Raw genomic sequence first — 21,782 nt, forward strand, 5'->3', positions numbered from 1 at the left:
AACATGGTTGGCAATCAGCACCAGCTATAGCTATGACAGGATTATGTAACCATAATCCTAATTGGAAGTTTCACATTTTAAAACTGATATCCTTAAAAAGATTTAATGAATATTATTTCCTAATTTAAATTTAGGAAAATTGTTAGAAAAAAATGAAATACTAAGTCAAGTTTTTAAAAAATCAGAAGTTAATTTTAAAAGAAAAAGACTTCTAATTAAATCATTAAATTATCATTACTCATAAAGATGGTATCAACAATAGTCTTACAAAAATCTTATTTATCTCTTGATCTTCATTCGTTATTTAATATTTGTACCCAATATCTCCTTTCATTCATATTTAACTTTATCAGGCACTAATAAGACATAAAAATCATACCTTTGAGCCTGGAGGAGGCGCCAAACCAAGAAATGAATATATAATATTTTCTTCTTTTGCAGAGAAGAAAGATTCAAAATCCTTAAATAAAAGAAAAAAGACTGGTCAAAATTTGTTTGCTTATTTATAAACAAATACACTATATCAAAGAGGTAGCCTAGAATGGTATAAAGAAAGCCAGCCTCAGAAACAAGATTTGACTTCAAATACTATCTACATCATAAAATGACTAGAAAACCTTAAGTAAGTCACTTAATCTCTTGGTATGCCCAGATAGCTCACTAAAACTATAAAGCAGAAAGCAGATTGGTGCTGGTCTGAATTGGTGAAAGGAATTTACTCACCAAGATTCCCTACAGCAATAGTCCCAAAGTTTGGTTTTTTTTAAATTATTTCTTCACATATACATTCAAAGAATTAAACTGACTTCATTTTAAAAGATAGGAAGACATCGATAAGGGTGTAAGAGTCAATCCTGAGTTAGCTGTCTCTACAAGAAAACTGATACTAATTGGATATTAGATCAGAATTTATAACTATAGAAAAAAGTATAGTATGAGAAAAATATGCCACATAATTAAGATTTAGTCCTGGGGCAGCTAGGTGGCGCAGTGGATAGAGCACCGGCCCTGGATTCAGGAGGACCTGAGTTCAAATCTGGCCTCAGACACTTAACACTTACTAGCTGTGTGACCCTGGGCAAGTCACTTAACCCCAATTGCCCCACCAAAAAAAAACAAAAAACAAAAAACAAGATTTAGTCCTGAATTATTTAGGCAAATTCTTGAAAATCAGAAATTGGAAATGAACAACAGAAATTACATCAGTTCCAACTATGTCATCCAAAAGTTAAACCACTAGAATTAATTGCAACAAGAAGTTGCAAAAATGATTTATTCAGTAAATATTTGATTTCCTTGCCAAACTGAAACATCTTCCAAAGGAAACATTAGTTTAGAACATAAATTCATTTCTAAAATTTCAAAACTGTTTGACAATTATGAGCAGTATCATCGCAAGAGCAGAGAGAAGTGGAAGGCAAAACGAGTCTAAAGAAAGCTTGACAAGATATTCAAACAAGGAAAGTCATCTCAATAGTATTCAAGAATGAAAACTGAAAGAGGACTATAATCAGAAAAAAATGTGAAATTTTTCCAAAATTATTATACAACAGACTATTTTCTCCATCAAGGAAAATAGAACCATCATACTTAGCATTCTATTCACAATTCCTCAGGGAACTTATCAAGGAACTAAAAATGGCATGAAAAAGAAATAAAAGTGGGAAAGCAGCCAGAAGAGATTTTGAGTATATAAAGATTAGTGCTGGAGGCAATATAATTGAGAGTGCATTGTTTTTGGTGGTGGTAGTGTCCCATTCTCCAGGGACCTTAATTTACAAGATATATAAAAGAGAGGACGATAACAAATGCATAGAGAAATAAATGGAGCTTATGGATTGCTTAAGTGTTTGAGAAAAGATCAATAACTACCCACCTATATCTCTGAGATTTGCAAAATTTCAATGAGGAACATTTATAAATAAATTGAGAACATCCTCAATGAGGACACTAGTAGGACACAAGAAGTGATATTCAATATAGGACCACATTTTTACTATCTCCCAACAGCCTGAAAGATGGAGAGAATATAAAGTCCCTTTGAGCTTATTGTTTGTTGACTTATGAAAAACTGTTGCACTTGGTATAAAAAAAAAAAAAGGTTTGGTAGAAGAAAGGCTCTTTTACAAGCTGTCTCTCATCTATATGTGAAGATCATTCTAAATTCCTTGGAAGATATAACAGCTAAAATAATAAACATCAAGAAAGCAATAAAACAGGAAGATGTAAACTCCCTAAAAATATTTATCACTGATAGAGAAGATCCAGCCCAGACAAAGTACAGGAGAAATTTCTTATAGAAGCTATAGATGCTTCTTTGGTGGATAACAATGTGCTGATCATGCCTCAAGACACTTCCAGGAGCCTCTTAGAAGAGACCTGTAATCATCCAAAGGGATTTGGCCTGTCTATCCCTACAGGAAAGTCAAAGTGGATAAACACCTATTGCCTGATTTCAACATGCATTTGAATGGACACCTTATAGAGCTTTTCAATAATCTAGTAGACCAAGAGGAGAACTTCATATATCTCCTTATGAAATGCTTTTTGGTCACCCTCCTATCCAGGCTAAAACTTTTTCCCCAGTTTATACATCACTGGTGGGAGGTGATACTTCTGTTGCCTCCTATATACAGGAATTACAAACTAGGCTATATGAACTCCATGAGGCAGGAGTTGCAGTACAAGCTGGTCCTTTAGATTTTTCCTTGCATGATTTAAGTCCTGGAGACCATGTATATATTAAGAATTTTCAGCGAACTAGTGGGACCCAGTCCACTTGGGAGGGAGCTTTGGACCTAGAGGGTCCCTCATTATTTTCAGGACCCCAATATTACAGTGAGCCACTCAATTAACTCTACATATATTAAATTTGGCCCTCACAATACATATTATTGTATATATTGTACCTGGGACAAATAATTAAAATGACTAATAAACTGAACCCAGAATTGAAAATGAGAGGAAGGGCAGCTAGGTGGCGCAGTGCATAGAGCACCGGCCCTGGAGTCAGGAGGACCTGAGTTCAAATCCCGCCTCAGACACTTAACACTTACCAGCTGTGTGACCCTGGGCAAGTCACTTAATCCCGATTGCCTCACTTAAAAAAAAAAAAATGAGGGGAGAGAACAAACTGGATTACTTCAGGTAAATTTCAAAGTACTTTTGATAACCTCAAGCTTCCCATAACAACAAAGGCTCATCTTCTTAATACAAACATCTTACCAATGTTGTTATATTGCTGTGAGACCTGGGAGCTGCTGCCTTCAAAGAACAAAAGATAAGTGACACATTGAGGACTATGGAAAGGTGCCTGTTAATATGTAGACAAGCTGCAACACTTGAAAAAGAACTCCAAACAAGGAACATCAAGGATGTCATCAAAGAATTACATGACAAAAAAGAGATCAAGTTATTTGTGAGAGGAAAGGATAATAGGTAGGCAGTCAGAGCACACCATTGGTACCCTCATAATGTGCTGAGAAATCAAGGAAGACTGGATTTCCCTTTTGGAAATATATGAATAAAAAGAGAGAGAGATTGGGGGTAGCTAGGTGGCACAGTGGATAAAGCACCAGCCCTGGATTCAGGAGGACCTGAGTTCAAATCTGGCCTCAGATACTTGACACTTACTAGCTATGTGAACCTGGGCAAGTCACTTAAAAGGAAATATATGGACACACAGAATGAGTATTGTTAGAGAAAACTACCAAATCAATAAGATTATAGATTCATTTGAGTATCTGAGTACGCAATCAGTTAAAAAAAAATGAGCATACTTTCCCCAAATGTGTGTACGTATGTATGTATATGCATATATATATTTATTTATCAATTATATACAAGCACATGCTTCTAAGCTCAATTTTTATCAATACATAGCTTTAATGGATGGCAGTCAGAGCTGAAAAAGATGTTCTAAAAAGATAATATAACTGGGTGTCCTTACTAAATTATGATACTCATTTTTGAATTACAAAAATTTAGACTAATTATAACAGGAAATTTGTTGAATTTTAGCCAATAAATTTCCATTTTCCCTAATGTTAGCCATTTGTTTTTGTAATCCAAAACAAAGATATTTCATTTTAATATTTTACCAAATGTATTCAAATCCTGCTGAAAGTCTTCATTTGGAATATTTTTAAAGAGGTTAAAAAATTCTGTTTCTATATTTTTTAATGCGAAGTTGAATTTTTATAGAAACACACATTGGATTCAGCAATAAAATCACATAATAATAGACATTTCCAAAATCAATCTTTAAAATACTTTTTCCATAGTACAACTTTCTCTTAAAAAGGAGTTCATCTGGGGCAGCTAGGTGGTGCAGTAGATAGAGCACCAGCCCTGGAGTCAGGAGTACCTGAGTTCAAATCCGACCTCAGACACTTAACACTTACTAGCTGTGTGACCCCGGGCAAGTCACTTAACCTCAATTGCCTCACCAAAAAAAAAAAAAAAAAAAAAAAGGAGTTCATTCCCATGAAGAGGTAATTTTCAAAGGAAGAAATCCAAGATATCAACAGGCATATAAAAATGTGCTCCAAACCACTGGGATTCTACCTCACACCCATCAGATTGACAAAGACGATACAAGAGGGAAATTGCATATGTTGGAGGAACTTTAGAAAAAGAAGCATAAAGTCTGTGGGACTGTAAATTGGTACAGCCATTCTGGAAAACAATTTGGAACTGTAGGCGTTAAAATTAGCTTAAGGGTCCCTGAGCAGAGCTGCCCTTCCCCTCCATTTCAGCTTTGGGGCCTCTGAGCCAGGCTAAGCTGCGCTTACAAAAAAACTGGAAAGACATCGGGGTTTGCTTCGCCCAGCCCCCAGATCTCAGCCTGGGCCTCACAGGGCTTGGCCCTCCCTGGGGGGGCCAGCCTGAGTTTCACCTGAGAGAGGAGGTGAATAAAAAGAGATGCTGGGAGTTCTCAAGAGGACGGAGTTAGGGTCTTTTTAGGAGTTTGTCGCTACGGTGCAGAGAGTTGGATGGAAAGGGGGAATTATAGAAGGTCAGTTGGTACAGAGACGCTAGAGACCCTGAGAGGTTGGTGAGAGAAGAAGTGCAGGGGAGCTGGAGTGAAAGAGAAAAAGAGTGAAAGAGAGAGGACTGAGGAAGTTGGAGAAGACTGAAGGCGAACTTGTCCAAGCGAGATGTGGCCGCAAGCCACAGCGGCAGTGGCCAGCACACCCATAGGTGAGAGGTAGCAGAAAGTTTAAAAAGCTGACAGGTCGTATTTTAATTTTGTTATCCTTGTTTCTACATTTAACTCTAAATTTATTCACCTAAATAAACCCCACATTTGCTTTAATTAAAAGAAGCATTTTAATCCTTTTTTTTCTTATCAGTCTGAGAGGCAGTGGGGAAAGGAACAGGCCCTTGCAGACTGGCTTAGGCAGCTAATAATAGCCAGCTATAGCTTTACCAGCTAAATGCAGTCAGATAGCCAGCCAGTCAAAAGTCCACAGATTAGGCCCAGCTAATTAAAATATTTTTACATTTGAATGGGGACCCAGATGGGACTTATTGCCCAGTTATAATTTTTCTAAAGTTTTAATTTTTCACATAGCCCACAGTTATAAATTTACAGATTAAGTTAACTTAATTTTTTTACACAGAACCATGCCCCAAAAGTCATTATACCATTTAACCCAACAATATCTTCAGAGATTATCAAAGAGGAAAAAGATCCATATGTACAAAAAAATATTTATATGTCGTTTTATGGCAAAAAAAAAAAGGAAACCTAGGTGTTGGCCACCCATTGAAGAATGACTAAATAATGTCATATTAATGTAATGTAATATTGTTATTCCATGAGAGATTACATAATGGGCAGTTTCGTAGGAAAGAAGAAGACCTGAATGAAGTAATACAGAGAAAAGGGAACAAAATCAGGATAAGAAATACTTAAGAAATCTGAGCACTGCAAATAGCAAACTCTGATACCAGAAGGCTGAAGTTAAACCAAGCTACCTATCTCCTGACAGAGAAGTGATGGACTCAAAATGTAAAAAAAAACATTTTTATATGGCCAATTAAGGAATTTATTTCATTTGACTATGCATATTTGTTATAAGGATTTTCTTTTCTTCTTTGCTTTTGTTCATTGTGGTGGAGGGAGTAGAAAATAGAGAAAATAAATGCTTGTTAATTAGAAATAAATAACAAAATTAAATGAAAATAATAAACAAACAAAAAATTAGTTCTATTCTCACTTATTAAAATGTTACCTCTGTCTGCTATCCAAGCTATGTAGAGAATTGACACACATAATAATACCAAAATCCATAGAAAAGTGCTGAAAGGATATGGACAAATGGTTCTCAAAAGAATTACAAACTATTAACAACTATATGACAGGTTGCTCCAAATCACTAAGAATAAAAGAAATGCAAATCAAAATAACTTTGAGATTTTACTTCAACCCCAATAAATTAACAAAGATGTCAAAAGATGGGACTAGTTCATTCTGAAAAGATTATGGAAAGACAGACACTCATACACTGCTGATGTTGCTGTGGATTAGTCTAACCATTATGGAAAAAGATTTTAAATTATGTTAAGAAAGTGACTAAGATGTTTATACCCTTTGACTCGGACATCTCACTGTTAGGCACATCCTATGGAGGTAAAATATATGCTTCAAAGTATCTATAGCAGAACTTTCTAAATGGACTTTTGAGGAGGCACAGGGTAAAAAGAGAGAGAAGGATAAATGGTGGGGCTTGGGGGAGAGAGAGATAAGATAGATGGAAATACAGAGTTAGTAATCATAACTGTGTATGTGAATGGGAAGAACTAATAAAACAGAAGCAGATAGGAGAGTAGATTAAAAAACAGAATCCAACAATATTTTGTTTACAAGAAACACATTTGAAGCAGAGAGGCACAAACAGAATAAAGATAAGGGGCTAAAGCAGAATCTATTACACTTAAGCTGGTATTAAAAAAAACAGAGATAACAATCATGATCTCGGACAAGATAAAAGCAATAATAGATCTAATTAAAAGAGATAAGTGAGGAAGTTATGTTTTGCTAAAAGGAACCATAGACAATAAAATATCAACACTAAACACATATGTAACAAATTTTTTAAAGAAAAGTTAAATGAGTTACACAAGTAAATGGACAATAAAACTATATCAGCAGGGGACTTCAACTTCCCCATCTCAGAACTAGTCTAACCAAAAAAATAAACACAAAAGGCACTAAGGAGATGTATAGAATTTTAGAAAATCTAGTTATAATAGAACTCTGGATAAAAATGAAAGATTACAGAAAGGAATATAGCCTCTTTTTTTGGTGGTACATGGCACCTACACAAAAATTGATCATATATTAGGGCATAAAAGCCTCACAACCAAATGCAGAAAAGGAGAAATATTGAAGACATCCTTTTAAGATCATAATGCAATAAAAATTATATTTGAAGGGTCAATACTATATAAACTATTTGGGAAAATAGGTGAAAAAGATTTCTTTTATGACAAAGATGTGGTGCTTATACCTACACCAGGAAAGCAAAAACAGAAAAAGAAAACTATAAATCAATTTCCCTAATTAATATTGATGCTACATTTTTTAAATGCTAGTAAGGAGCAATATTTCACAAAGATCAAACACTATGACCAAGTAGGATTTATACCAGGAATGTAGGGCTGTTAAATTTTAGGAAAATGATCGGCATAATTGACCATATCAATAACAAAAGCAATAAAAATAATATCATTAGATATTATACAGAAAAGGCTTTTGACAAAATACACTTGTTCCTATTAAAAGACACTGAAAAGGATAGGAATAAATGGAGCTTTCCTTAAATTGATAAGTAATGTTTATCTAAAACCATCAGCAAGCATTATCTGTAATGGGGATAAGCTAGAACCCTTCCCATTGAGATCAAGGAAGCAAGGATGCCCATCATCACCACTATTATTCAATATTATACTAGAAATATCAGATATAGCAGTAAGAGAAGAAAAAGAAATTAAAGGGCTTAAAATAGGCAACAAGGAAACAAAACCATCACTCTTTGAAGATGATATGATGGTATCCTTAGAGAATTCTAGAGATTCAACTAAAAAACTAGTTTAAATAATTAATAACTTCAGCAAGGTTGCAGGATATAAAATAAATTTCTATATATAATCAACAAAGCCCTGAAGTAAGAGAAAGAAAGAGAAATTCCATTTAAAATAACTGTAGATAATATAAAATACTTGGGAGTTTACTCACCAAGACAAACCCAGAACTATATGAACACAATTACAAAACATTTCACACAAATAAAGTCAAATCTAAACAACTGGAGAAATATTAATTAGCCATGGGTAGGCCAATCTAATATAATAAAACTGACAATTCTACCTAAATGAATCTACTTATTCAGTGACATACCAATCAAACTACCAAAAATAATTTTATAGAGCTAGAAAAAATAACAAAATTCATCTGAAAGAATAAAAAGTTGAAAATATAAAGGAAATCAATTTTTTAAAATGTGAAGGAAGGTGGCCTGGAAGTATCGGATCTCAAACCGTATTACACACACAAAAAAATCATCAAAATGATCTGGTATTAGCCAAGAAATAGAGTGGTGGACCAGTGAAATAGATTAGCTACATACAACACAATACTAAATGACCATAGTAATGTATTGTTTGAGAAACCCAAAGATGCAAGCTTTTGAGACAGGGACTCACTATTTGACAAAAATTGCTGGGAAAACTGGAAAGTAGTTTGGGAGAAACTAGTTACAGACCAACATCTCATACTGTATACCAAGATAAGGTCAAAATGTGTACATGATTTAGACATAAAGGGTGATATTATAAGCAAACTAAGACAGCATAGAATACATTACCTACCAGATGTATGGATAACGGAAAAATTTATGACCAAATGAGAGATGTGAACATTATGGAATGTAAAACACATATTTTTATTACATTAAATTAAAAGGATTTTGCACAAGCAAATCCAACTCAGACAAGATTAAAAGGAAAGCATAAACTATGAGGAAAATTTTTACAAGTTTCTCTGATAAAGACCTCATTTCTCAAATATATAGAGAACTGAGTCAAATCTAGAAAATTTAAGTCATTCCCCAATTGATAATCAAAGGATAGGAATGGTCAGTTTTTAGAAAGAATCAAAGCTATCTATAGTCATAAGAAAAAAATCCTCTAAATCACTATTGATAAGAGAAATGCAAATTATAACAAATCTGAGATACTACCTCACACCTATCAGATTGGCTAAAAAAAAAAAACAGAAAAAGATGACAAATTTTGGAGGGAATTTGGAAAAATTTGGATACTAATACACAATTGATGGAGTTGTGAACTGATTTAACCATTATGGGGAGTAATACCCAAAGGACTAAAAATCCATGCATACCTTTTGATCCAGAAATACCACTACTAAGTCTGTATTGGAAAGAGATTTTTTAAAAGAAGAAAAAGGATCTCTCTGTACGAAAATATTTATAGCTGCTTTTTTTGTGGTGGCAAAGAATTGGAAATTGAGGGCATGCCCATCAGTTGGAGAATGGCTGAACAAGTGGTATATGAATGTAATGGAATACTATTGTGCTATAAGAAATGATGAGCAGGCTGATTTCAGAAATCCTAGAAAGACTTACATGAACTGATGCTGGGTGAAGTGAGCAAAAGCAGGAGAATATTTTACGATATGTAGCAATATCATACGACAATCAATTGTGAATGACTTGGCTATGCAATAAAATAATCTAAGACAATTCTGAAGGATTTATGGTGAAAAACCCTATCCACCTCCAGAGAAAGAACTGATGGAATCTGAATGCAGATTGAAACAAACTTCTTTTTTACTTTCTTTACTTTTCTTGTAGTTTTTTGTCTGTTTTCTTTCACATGGTTAATACAGAAATATTTTTTGTAAGACTACACATGTATAATCTATTTTGAATTGCTTGCTTCTCAAGGAGATGAGAGAAGAGAGAGGGAAAGAGAGAATTTGGATTTAAATTTTTTTTAAATAAATGTTAATAATTAGTTTTATATGTAATTGGGGAAATAGACATTAACTTTTATTTTTTTATTCTTAACATTGTTTTCTTTTTAAATTTTGAGTTCCAAATCATCTCTCTCCCTGCCAACCCCTTCTCCACTCCCTGAGAAGGCAAGCAATGTGATAGCAATTATACATTTGAAATCATGCGAATCAAATCATTAGCCATTTTTGAAAAAATAAGAAACAAAAGTAAAGTGAGAAAATTATACTTCAATTTATACTCAGATTTCATCAGTTCTCTCTCTGGAGATGGATAGCATTTTTTCATCATGAGTCCTCTGGAATTGTCTTGGATCATTGTATTGATCAGAGCAGCCTAATCTTTCACTGTTGATCATCATTGTTGCTGCTGTTCAGTTGCAGTTTTCTTCTCAAAGATACTGGAGTAGTTTGCCATTTCTTTCTCCAGATAATTTTACAGATAATAAAACTGAGGTAAACAGGGTTAAGCGACTTGCCCAGGGTCACACAGCTAGCAATTGTCTGAGTTCAGACTTGAACCCAAGAAAAGCAATCTTCCTGACTTCAGGCCTGGCACTCTACCCACTATACCACCTAGGTGTTCTTATCATCATTACAACATTGCTGTTACTTGCATAATGGCCTCCCAGTTCATCTCATTTCACTTTGCATCAGTTAATATAAGTCTTGTCATGTTTTTCTCAACAACCCCCCCCCCCGCCCACGACATGGTTTCCCACAGAACAATAGGACTCCATCACAATCATATGCCACAACTTGTTTAGCCATTCCTCAACTCATGAACATTTATTTGATTTCAAATTCTTTGCCACCACAAAAAAGTTCCAATAAATATTTTTGCACACATAGGTCATTTTCCCTTTTCTTTGATCTTTTTGGAAAACAGACCTAGTAGTGGTATTGTTGGGTCACAAAATTTTTCTTTAACCATTCTCACCAAGGATTCTTTTAGCTTAATCAAAGTTAAACCAGAGACATTTCCATTGGCTAAATTAATCAAAGATTTCTCTCTTAGATTTATTATACCTGTTAATATGAATGTATGGATCACCTGGATTTGATGGAGCTGCCATATTATCCAAGTGGATTCTATGAGACCCCAGATTAATAGAAACCAAATGCCTTTTGACAAAGACTGCAAACTGAAACTAGACAGTCCCTATTCACTTTCCCCAAGAGAATAAACAAACTTAAATGGCCCTTTGAAATTCCCATTCACTATCTTCTTCTTTCCCCAAGAAAGTAAATAGATCTTATTGTCCTCCTGATCAACTATCTAAACAACCTAGTCTGTTTCCACATAATACAACCATAGCATATGCTTTAAGTAGGCTTCCACGGACAACCATGGATCAGCACCCCAAAGAGCCACAGGCCACAGTGTGGCTGTGCAGTCCGATAAGGGAGCCGCAGCTCCTGCCGCAACAAGGACATCGGGAAACTGTGCTCTCTGTTGCCCGTCAGTTCCTGCGTCTCATTCATTTTTCTTTCTCCCGAGCTTGAAGGCGCATCTCAGCTGCACGCAAGCTGCTCCTGAGTACTGAACTCCATCGGGTGCAGTCCTTGGCCATCTCCTCCCAGCTGCTGGTGTCTATTCCCAGAGCCCTCAAGTCTTGCATACATCTCTGTAGCAAAGCTGGGGGCGTCCAGCAGGTCTTTGGCCTGAGGGTAACTCGCCATAGAGTAGGTCTTTAGGAATGTGCCTGTCTTGCATGCGGTGCACATGTCCGAGCCAGCGCAGCCGTCTTTGTTTCAGTAGCAGGTAGATGCTCGGAAGTTGCTCGTGTTGGAGTACTTCTGTGTTGGTGATCCTATCTGACCAAGATATGCCAAGGATGTGCTGAAGGCAGCGCATGTGGAAGCAATTGAACTATTAAACTGATTGGTATTGTGTAACTGATTTACATTAATAGTGTTTGCTTTGGGTCCATTTGTATCATGCTAATGAAGTTACCCTGTAACCACTGAGCAAAGAAAACCTTATATATCCTTAGAAAGAGGGAGTCCTTCTTGGACTAACCAGGTCTTTCTATTTACAAATTGGTTAGGCCTTCAATAAGTATAATTTAAAGATTTTGGTGCAGGACATTGTATCAAAACTGATAAAGAAAAAAACTAAGGGTTTTTCATTCAGGTGTAGCCTAAAGGGGCTGAGGAAGGGTGAGTGATCAGGGATTACTATTCTTTCACACCTCTAACAATCAGTCTTAAAGTTCAAGCATGTAGTAGAAGCTGGTGGGGATCAGGAAAGGTTTCCAGTGAAAAGTGGTACTTGAGCTGAATCCTAAAAGAAACAAGAGATTGTAAGAGGCAGAGTTAAAGAATGAATGTGTTGCAGGGATGGGAGAGAGCTAAAATGTTTAGAGACAGTAGGTGGAATGTTATGTGTAAGGAACAACAAGAAGGGCAGTTTGAGTAGTCCATAGGGTACAAAAAAGGGAGTAAAATACATAATTAATTGGACAGTTATGAATGGATTTAAATGCCGAGAGAGAGAGAGAGAGAGAGAGAGAGAGAGAGAGAGAGAGAGAGAGAGAGAGAGAATAGGAGTGGCATGGTCAGGCTTTCACTTCAGTAAAAATCACTGGTGGTCACATGGAATATAAATTGGAGAAGGGAGAAACTGGAGGCAGGGAGATAAATTAGAAAACTATTGCAATAGTAAAAGAAGATGGTTAGTCTATCTAAATAGAGAGAAGACAGATGTGAAAGATGTTGTGGACATATAAATGCCATGATTTGGCATCTGATTAGATGTGTGCAATAAGTGAAAGCGAGGCATGAATGGTTTACATGTCTCATTTTGTTCCAGTATCAAACCTATTCTACCAGAGAACAGGCCTGAGTCAGGCTCAGCCTAGAAAAAAGTCAATTAGAAAGATCCAAATGTGGAATAGATACCCTGCCTAGAGAAGTGGTATGTCTGCCCCTCCTTGGAGGACTTCAAACAGAAGCTGGATGACCATTTGTCAGAAGGTTCCTTTTGTGCATCAGCTGGACTAAATGACTACTGAGGTTCCTTTAAACTCTCAAATTATTTGGATTTGTGACAACTTCTCAGTGTCCCAGGAAAATATCTCAGAAATATCTGTTCTTCAAATGTAAGTTGCAGAACAGTTGTCAATCATCACTGGTAAAGGGAATTTTCTCCCTGGGATTTCCCACACCAATGAACTAATAGAGCCAAACCAAAAAAGTTCACATTTATATAGCACTTTATGGTCCGCAAAGTGTTTTCCTCACAAGAATCCTATGAAGTATATGCATCTATCATTGCCATTTTATATATGAAGATTGAGGTTCTATGAAATTAAATTATCTCCAACTACCAAATGAATTTAAATGATCACCAACAACTAGTAAATATCAGAAGTAGGATTAGAACCCAGGTGCTCTAAGTTCAGAAATGCGAATTCACCTCATCAAGGAGACACCATCAACGCCTGAGTAAAGCCTCTATCTGAATTAGCCTATTAAGAAGGCCTTAACCTTGAAAAGGAGTCTGACTTGAAGCATTTCCAAGAGTCAGAGATGGCAGTAACACCAGGATAGGATATTAAGAAAAAAGCCGATACATGAACAGAGAAATTGCTTGGAGGCTATCTGAGAGGTCAAGAAAATCACAATGAGAGCAGTAGATGGTTGTGAAAGAATGTGACCTTGAAACCTGGACACTGAAAGCATTTCCCTAAAAAATCCTTTAGGTGGATCTGTGGGAAAAATAGACACAGAAGGCATGGGAGCAAAGGGAGCTTAGTTTTCAGAATTTATCAGCTCACTTGAGAGTTTAAAGCTGAAAGTGCTACTTTTATTTTTGTTGATTAAACTCTAATCTATATGTGAATGAGCAATCCTTCCGGGGTTACATAAATAATTACCCTGAATAGCTATTTCCAACAGATACCCCTTTGTGCCATTGTAAAACAGTTGCATTGTGCAGAGAAATATATGTTTTCCCTAAGATAGATAACGTGAGGGTAATATACTTATGAAAAAGGACTATATAAGCACTGTGTATCTCTCAAGTACAACTTAATTTTCCTTTTAAGGATATAATAACTTTAACACATAAATTTCAAAACTGTCCTGCTTATTTGTGTTTCTATCTTGGTTTCTGTTCCCTTCTATACATTTTTTAAAAGATTCACTGAGCTCTTTCTCTTTCTTTTGGGTATCCTATCTCTAACTCCCATCTCCTTCCTGCCCTCCCCAACTGAAAAACAAGAAGAAAAAAATTTTGTCACAAATATACATAGTTGGGGCAGCTAGGTGGTGCAGTGGCCCTGGAGTCAGGAGGACCTGAGTTCAAAGCCGGCCTCAGACACTTAACACTTACTAGTTGTGTGACCCTAGGCAAGTGACTTAACCCCAACTGCCTCACCAAAAAAAAGGGGGGGAATATACATAGTCAAGCAAAACAAATTTCCATAGTGTGCATGTGTATAGTTAAAAAAAGATATAATTAATTTGAGTCCATTGCCCCTCTGTCAGGAGATGGGTAGGTGCTACAAACTGCCCTCTGGTTTGCCGTTTCCTTTTTCAGAGTTCTAAAGTCTTTCATGACTGTCCTTTTTGTGATGCTGTAGTCATTTTATAAATTATTTTCCTGCTTCTATGTTGGTTTGTACAAATCCTTCCAGGTTTCTCTAAAACCATTCTTGCCATTTCTTATGGTTCAATAATATTCCATTACATTCATCTACCACTTGTGCCAGGTAGAGGCTTTGAGGGCTGTAAGTAATGACATTCATCAGTCAGTTTAGGAGAACTAGGCTAAAAGAGCTAGGCAAAAAGATGGGGGTTTTGATAGAAAATGGTATATTACAGATTAATATTAAATATCAGGTGATAGGGGGTAGCTAGGTGGTGCAGTGGATAAAGCACTGGTCCTGGATTCAGGAGGACCTGAGTTCAAACCTTGCCTCAGACACTTGACACTAACTGGCTGTGTGACCCTGGGCAAGTCACTTAACTCTCATTGCCCCACCAAATATATATATATATATCAGATTATAGAATACAATATTAATTTTCTTCATTATGCTTTTTTTCATATATTCTCCAACTGGTAAGCATCTCCCCTTTGTTTCCAATTCTTTGCAATAAGAAAATAAAAGCTGCTATAAATGTTTGTACACACAGATCCATTTCCTCTATCTTTAGTGAATAAGCCTAATAGTATTAATACTATGAGGTTATAAAGTATGTGCATTTTAATGACTTTGTGGGAATATGTCTGCTTTCCAGAATGTCTGGGAAAAACACAGTTACAAAAATAGTATATTGGTGTATTTTTTTTCCTGCAACTCCAACAATTGTTATTTTCCATTTTTTGTCATCTTTGGTTGATCTGATGGATATGAGATGGAACTTCAAAATTGTCAATTTTCATTTCCCTAATTATTAGTTATTTAGTATTTTTTTTCATGTGGCTATTGATGGCCTGGATTTCTTCTTTTGAGAATGATCAGTTCATATCCTTTGTTCCCTTATCTATTGGAGAATGGCTCTTGTTTTTATATATTTGGATTATTTCATTGACTCTCTTGGATATCAAAGATTTCCCCCATACACACATTTAACTGTTTGTCTTCGATTTTAACTATGTTGGTTTGGTTTGTGCAAAAACCTTTTAATTTTATGTAATCAAAATTTATCTCCTGTAATCCTCTCTATCCTTGTTTGGTCATGAACTCTTTCTTCAGATGCATAGGATGTTAGACCTGAAGGGAACTTTAAAGGTCACCTAGCCAGACCCCTTCATTTTTCCCTACAATGTTACTATAAAAACTCACTATAAAAAGTGTTATAAAAAGTCTACTACTTGTTGCTGTTTCTTCCCAGTCTGATTGGAAGGAAGAGAAGGAAAGAGAAGCATTATGCTGGTTTTATAAAGAAGTCATATAAACTTGTCTAATCTTTATATATAAAATATATAAGTGAACTATTTCAAATGGAAAGTTCTCAAAACACAAAAATATATATTTTAATTACCCTTTTATCATATTAGTAATTATTTATCACTGTCAATACAATACCTGGTCAAACTCTTATTTATCAATCATTTTCTCTTCCTCACCGAACAGATAGGTATATGTATATTTCTATATACATGAGCATTTATAGACATATATCTGTCAAATTAGATATAAACAAGATTCTATTGTACTAACAAATTACTACATATTTTATTTTGTCTTATACAGAAACATCTCTTAAAACCACCAATAAAAAAGCCAAAACATTTTAAATTGGTATTACTAAATACACTAGTTTTTGATGACTTCTAATTTTCATGCAGAAGAATTTTAAATTTGGTGAACTTTGTGATCCATCAAATAGCAAAAAAAGACTTCTTACCCCACAATACTGCTCCTCATTAAAGATCTGTGGAGGAAGAGGAATTCCATTTTGTGGTTTTTTCTCCCCAGGTACATTCTCTCTCATCCATCGCCTATTGTCTTCATCACCAGCAATATCAAACTCCTTAAAGTCAATTTTATTGGCTTCCAAAAAGCCCACTACTTCTTGCTGTTTCTTCCTAATCTGATTAGAAGTGAGGAGAGAAAGATAAACATTATGCTAGTTTTGTATAGCAGTCATATAAAATTATCTAATTTTTAATGTATAAAATATTGAAACAATATCTCTTCCTGTTCAGGGGCTTTAACATGATAATAATACCTTAATTTTGTACTTTTTACATCAAATTCATAGAAGTTTATATTTTTAATGTTTGGGTGCACATTCCTTATCAAGGAAAGTCGGAACTAAAGGTTATATGAACAGTAAATCCTGGAAAAATAAAAGGATTAGAGGAGAAAAGAATTTGTTTTTTAAAGTTGAAGTAATGAAGCAATCAAATACCAATCACACATAACATGGAAATATGCTTCTGGAAAGAACTTGGAATAGGAACTCAAATCTGAAAACTGGCTAAAGGTATGCATATAAAAGGAAAGGAAAAGACAACAGATCAGATTATAGGAAAGGGAAAATGTATAAAGAAGCACCAAAAGAATAACACAGTAATAAACACTATTGTTTCCTCCTCTCTGTTTCACCTCCCTCTTCCCCCCCTTCCTCTCTCTTACTTTCTCCTTCTCTCTTTCATGAAGAACCTCAACTGTCTCAAAAAGTTGAAAAATAGAGGATATTAGGTTTAAAAAAATGAAGTAGATATAGGTATGAGGAGACATAATTTAGGAACTATCCATGAAAAACATAACCAAACAAGAAATCCAGATGCCATGTTTCCTCTTTTTAATAAGAAGCATTTTTATTTATAGTTTTGAGTTCTAAATTTTATCACTCCTTCCCTCCCTCCCCTGCTCCTTCCCTGAGACAGTAAGCAATAGATGTGGACCATACATGTGAAATTACGTAAAACATTACCATATTAGTCATTTTGAATAAGAAAACTTGAATAAAAGAAAAAAGGAAAGAAAGTGGAAAATAGCATGCTTCAGTCTGTGTCCAATCGATGTCAATTCTTTCTTTGGAGGTGTATAGTATGCTTTATCATTAGTCCTTTGGGATTGTCTTGGATCACTGTATTCAGATGCCATATTTCAAGAAATCCTAAAACTCCCCAGATCTGTATAACCAGAAGGTAAAGTAAAGTTAGAAAGAATCCACTTGTAGCCATGCAAATGAAATCCCAAAATGAAAATACACAAAAATATTGTGGCCAAAATCCAGAGCTTCCAAATCAATGAAAAAAAATACCATAACCAGCCAGAAAAGAAATAATACAAGTACCAAGGAAACCATATCTAGGACTGAAACAAACAAACAAAAAAACAGCAACTAAAATAGAGAGAAAAATCTTGGAATATATAATAGGAGACAAAATATAAAGGCTTACAAACATGAAAAACTTATCCTGTAATACTGAATACAATCCTACTTGGGGAAAAGAATGATCCTTAAACAGAATAGAAGACATTTTAAAATAGCTGATGAAATGTCAGAATTGGTCAGAAATTCTGAATTGGAAACACAGGAGTCAAGTGAAGGATAGAATTGTACAGAGAGTAGCCACAAGGAAAACAAATTTCAATTGTAAATGGTGGCACCAAGTTGGCAAATAGGACCAGAAAATGGGAATAGTCAATGTTGGAGGGGTTGTAGAAAGATAGGTACACCAGTATATTGTTATAGAGCTGGGAATTAGTATGACCATTTTTGAAAGCTATCTGGAATAATGTAAATAAAGTTACTAAAATATCTGTATCCTATGACTCAGAGATTCTACTACCAGGTATGTTCCCCAAGGACTTCAAAAAAGAGAGGAGGGAAAAAAACACAGGAAGAAATTCAAGTGACATAAGAATAAAAGATATCTTTTTGAAAATTCAGGACCTGTATAATCAAAGGGAATAATTAAAAGAAATGTAAGAACCAACAGCTGGAGTTTTGATGAGATAAAATGTGGAGGAACATGCATAGAAGCAAATCATTTTATTTACAGATTACTACTACTTATTCAGTTTTTTCTTTCCTTTCTTCTTTTTTGTAAAGAAAAGGATAAGGGCCAAACACAGGAAAAATTATGAGATGATATCATTGAAAGAATATGAACAGGGGCAGCTAGATGGCGCAGTGGATAGAGCACCGGCCCTGGATTCAGGAGAACCTGAGTTCAAATCCAGCTTCAGACACTTGACACTTACTAGCTGTGTGACCCTGGGCAAGTCACTTAACCCTCATTGCCCAGGAAAAAAAAAAGATAAATAAGAAAGTATCAAAGAACGTGAATAGAATTTTTTTAAACTTTGGATATGATAGATAACTGGCACTTACTGAATGGAAATAGGAAGGAAAATACATATTTCCCTGTTGAGCATGGAACTTTCACAAAACTGATCATATGCTAGAGAATAAAAACCTCATAAACAAATGCAAAAAAAACCCAGAAATATTAAATAATCTTGATACAATAAAAATTACAATTAATAAAGGAGAGAGGGGTGATGCCATGATTACTGTTTTCCACTAACAAACACAGTTATAATTTTTCTGCCCTGGCCCACTCCTTTCCCAACATCTCAATCCTTCTCTCTCCCCACCCACTCCCCAGTTTGAGGCAGTGATGGCTGGAGTGGTAGCAGCAGTGAGGACAACAGCAGCTGCAGTACTGAATACTCTACCAGCATGCCACTATCCCATCTTCATCCTCTCCTTCCTATCTCTCCCCATCATGCTGAAGAGGGACATCATAGGCTGGTCAAAGTGTATAATCTTTGTGATATTATTGTGATATTCTCTTTGCTAATGTTTTGCCCCTCATTTTTTGCATCATTATTCCTTAGGGATAGTGGTTTATAGTTTTCTTTCTCTGTTTTACCTCTCCCTGGTTTAGGCGATAAGACCATACTTGTGTCATAGAAGGACTTTTGCTAAGACTACTTTCTCTTTTTTTTCCAAACAATACCCAATTAAAAAACAAATTAGAAATCCTAAAAATTAGAGGTGACATTAATAAAATTGAATGTAAGAAAACCATTGAATTACTCAATAAAACTAGGAGTTGGTTTATGAAAAAAATAATTAAATGGATAAATATTTGGTTAATGATTTTTAAAAAGATAAAAAATACTTTCCTAGTATTAAAAATCAAAAGGGTGACTATAATAAAGATAAAATCAAAGCAATTTTAGGAGGTTTTTTGTCCAATTATATGACAATAAATTTAAAATCTTACCTGAAATGGAATAATACTTACAAAAATATAAACTGCCTAGATTAACTGAAGAGGAAATAGAACATCTAAATAAACCTATTTTAGAAAAAGAAATGGGAAAGGCCATGAATGAGCTTTCTAAGAAAAAGGCATCAGGACAAGACTGATTTGCAAATGGATTCTACCAAGCTTTAAAGATCAACTAATTATTATATTAAATAAGTTATTTGGAATAATAGGCAAAGAAGTAGTCACACCAGACTCCTTTTATGAAACAAAAATGTCACTGATAACTAAACCAAGAAGTGAAAAAACAAAGAAAAGTATACAGCAATTTCACCAATGAATATGGATATAAAAATCCTAAACAAAATAATATCTAGGAGACTACAATATAGCAAAAAGATTATACATTGTGACCAAGTGAGTTTTATAACAGGAATGGAGGAATGGTTGAACATAAGGAAAACTTATAACACAACTGATTATATCAATAACAAAATTAATAAAAATCATATGATTATATCAATAGATGTAGAAAAAGCTATTGACAAAATAGAACACTCATTTTTACTAAAAAAAAAAAACACTTGAAGACACAAGTATAAATGGATTTTTCCTTAAAATAATAAGAAGCATCTACCTAAAACCATAAGTAAGCATTATTTGTAATGGGGATGGCTAAAGCCTTCCCAGTAAGATCAGGAGTGAAACAAGGATTCCCATTATCACCAATATTATTCAATATTGTGTTAGAAGTACTAGCAACAGAGCCAGAAAACAACTCCTAGAGCAGTGGAACCCACAAAAAGATGGCTGAGATTATTTTCCAGCCAAAGATACCTTGAAAGTTCGGGAGAAGGGGGAGCCAGGATGGAAGTGCAGTCCATCTCCACTATCACGCCAACAAAGATACAACTCCAGGTAGGCTGCACTGGAAAAACTCACCCGTGAGCCTCCAAATCAGCTGCAGTGCCAGTGTCCTCTGGAACTAAGCTCATGGTCTGGTGAGAGGGCTGAACAGCTGGGCCAGGGAGGGGAGTCTACAGGTTTGTATGTAGGAGCTAAGGGGGATTTGGATGTCCTACCCCAGTGGTAAATCAGGAAGAAACCTTGAGCAGTGGCGGCCCAGGTGGGGGAGGGGAGCAGGTTCATTGGAGCTAGCAACCACAGCACATAAAGTTTTGCTGCTTGGTTGGTTGGCAAGTTGGCCTGGGGTTTTCTACGGACCAGAGAAAGGGCCAGGCAAGTGAAGAAACTGACCCTCGTTAAATCATAACACCTGGGACCCCCTGAAGTTTGGGACAGTATATCCTGGAAACAGGACCCCACACTAAGAAGGAGTTAAAAGTCAAGTGAAAGACTAGAAGAATGAGCAGGCAGAGAAAGTTGCAAACCACAGAAAACTTCTTTAGTGACAAGGAAGATCGAGGTGCACCCCTGGAAGAGGATAGCACCATGAGGGTCCCCTACATCTAAAGCTTCCAAGAAAAATATGAACTGGTCTCGGGCCATAGAGACACTCAAAAAGGACTTTGAAAATAAAGTCAGAGAGGTAGAGGAAAAAATGGAAAGAGAAATGAGGGTGACGCAGGAAAGACATGAGAAAACAGTCAACAGCTTGAAAAGCCAAATGGAAAAGCTCTCTGACAAAAATAATTGCCTAAGAATTAGGATTGAACAAATGGAAGCTAGTGACTTTATGAGAAAACAAGACACAATAAAGCAAATCCAAATGAATAAAAAAAAATAGAGGGCGATGTGAAATATCTTCTGGGAAAAACTGCTCACATGGAAAATAGATCCAGGAGAGATATTTTGAAAATTATTGGATTACCTGAAAACCATGATCAAGGAAAGAGTTTAGACATCATCTTCCAAGAAATTGTCAGGGAAAATTGCCCTGACATTCTAGAAGCAGAAAGTAAAATAGAAATTGAAAGAATCTACCACTCACCTCCAGAAAGAGATCCCAAAATGAAAAATTCCAAGAATATTATAGCCAAATTCCAGAGCTCCCAAGTCAAGGAGAAAATATTGCAAGCAGCCAGA

At 35.4% G+C, this 21,782-nt stretch overlaps 1 protein-coding gene across 1 annotated transcript in view; it reads right to left on the reverse strand.

The window, feature by feature from the left end:
• Positions 1-21,782, reverse strand: part of LOC122746467 (SH3 domain-binding glutamic acid-rich protein-like) — a 68,451-nt gene that overhangs the window by 24,390 nt on the left and 22,279 nt on the right. The window contains 2 exon segments of the mRNA XM_043992079.1: positions 380-460; positions 16,406-16,591. Coding sequence (XP_043848014.1) covers positions 380-460; positions 16,406-16,591 — 267 coding nt within the window.

Source organism: Dromiciops gliroides, chromosome 3, assembly GCF_019393635.1.
Source record: "Dromiciops gliroides isolate mDroGli1 chromosome 3, mDroGli1.pri, whole genome shotgun sequence".
NCBI classification, from domain to species: Eukaryota; Metazoa; Chordata; class Mammalia; order Microbiotheria; family Microbiotheriidae; genus Dromiciops; species Dromiciops gliroides.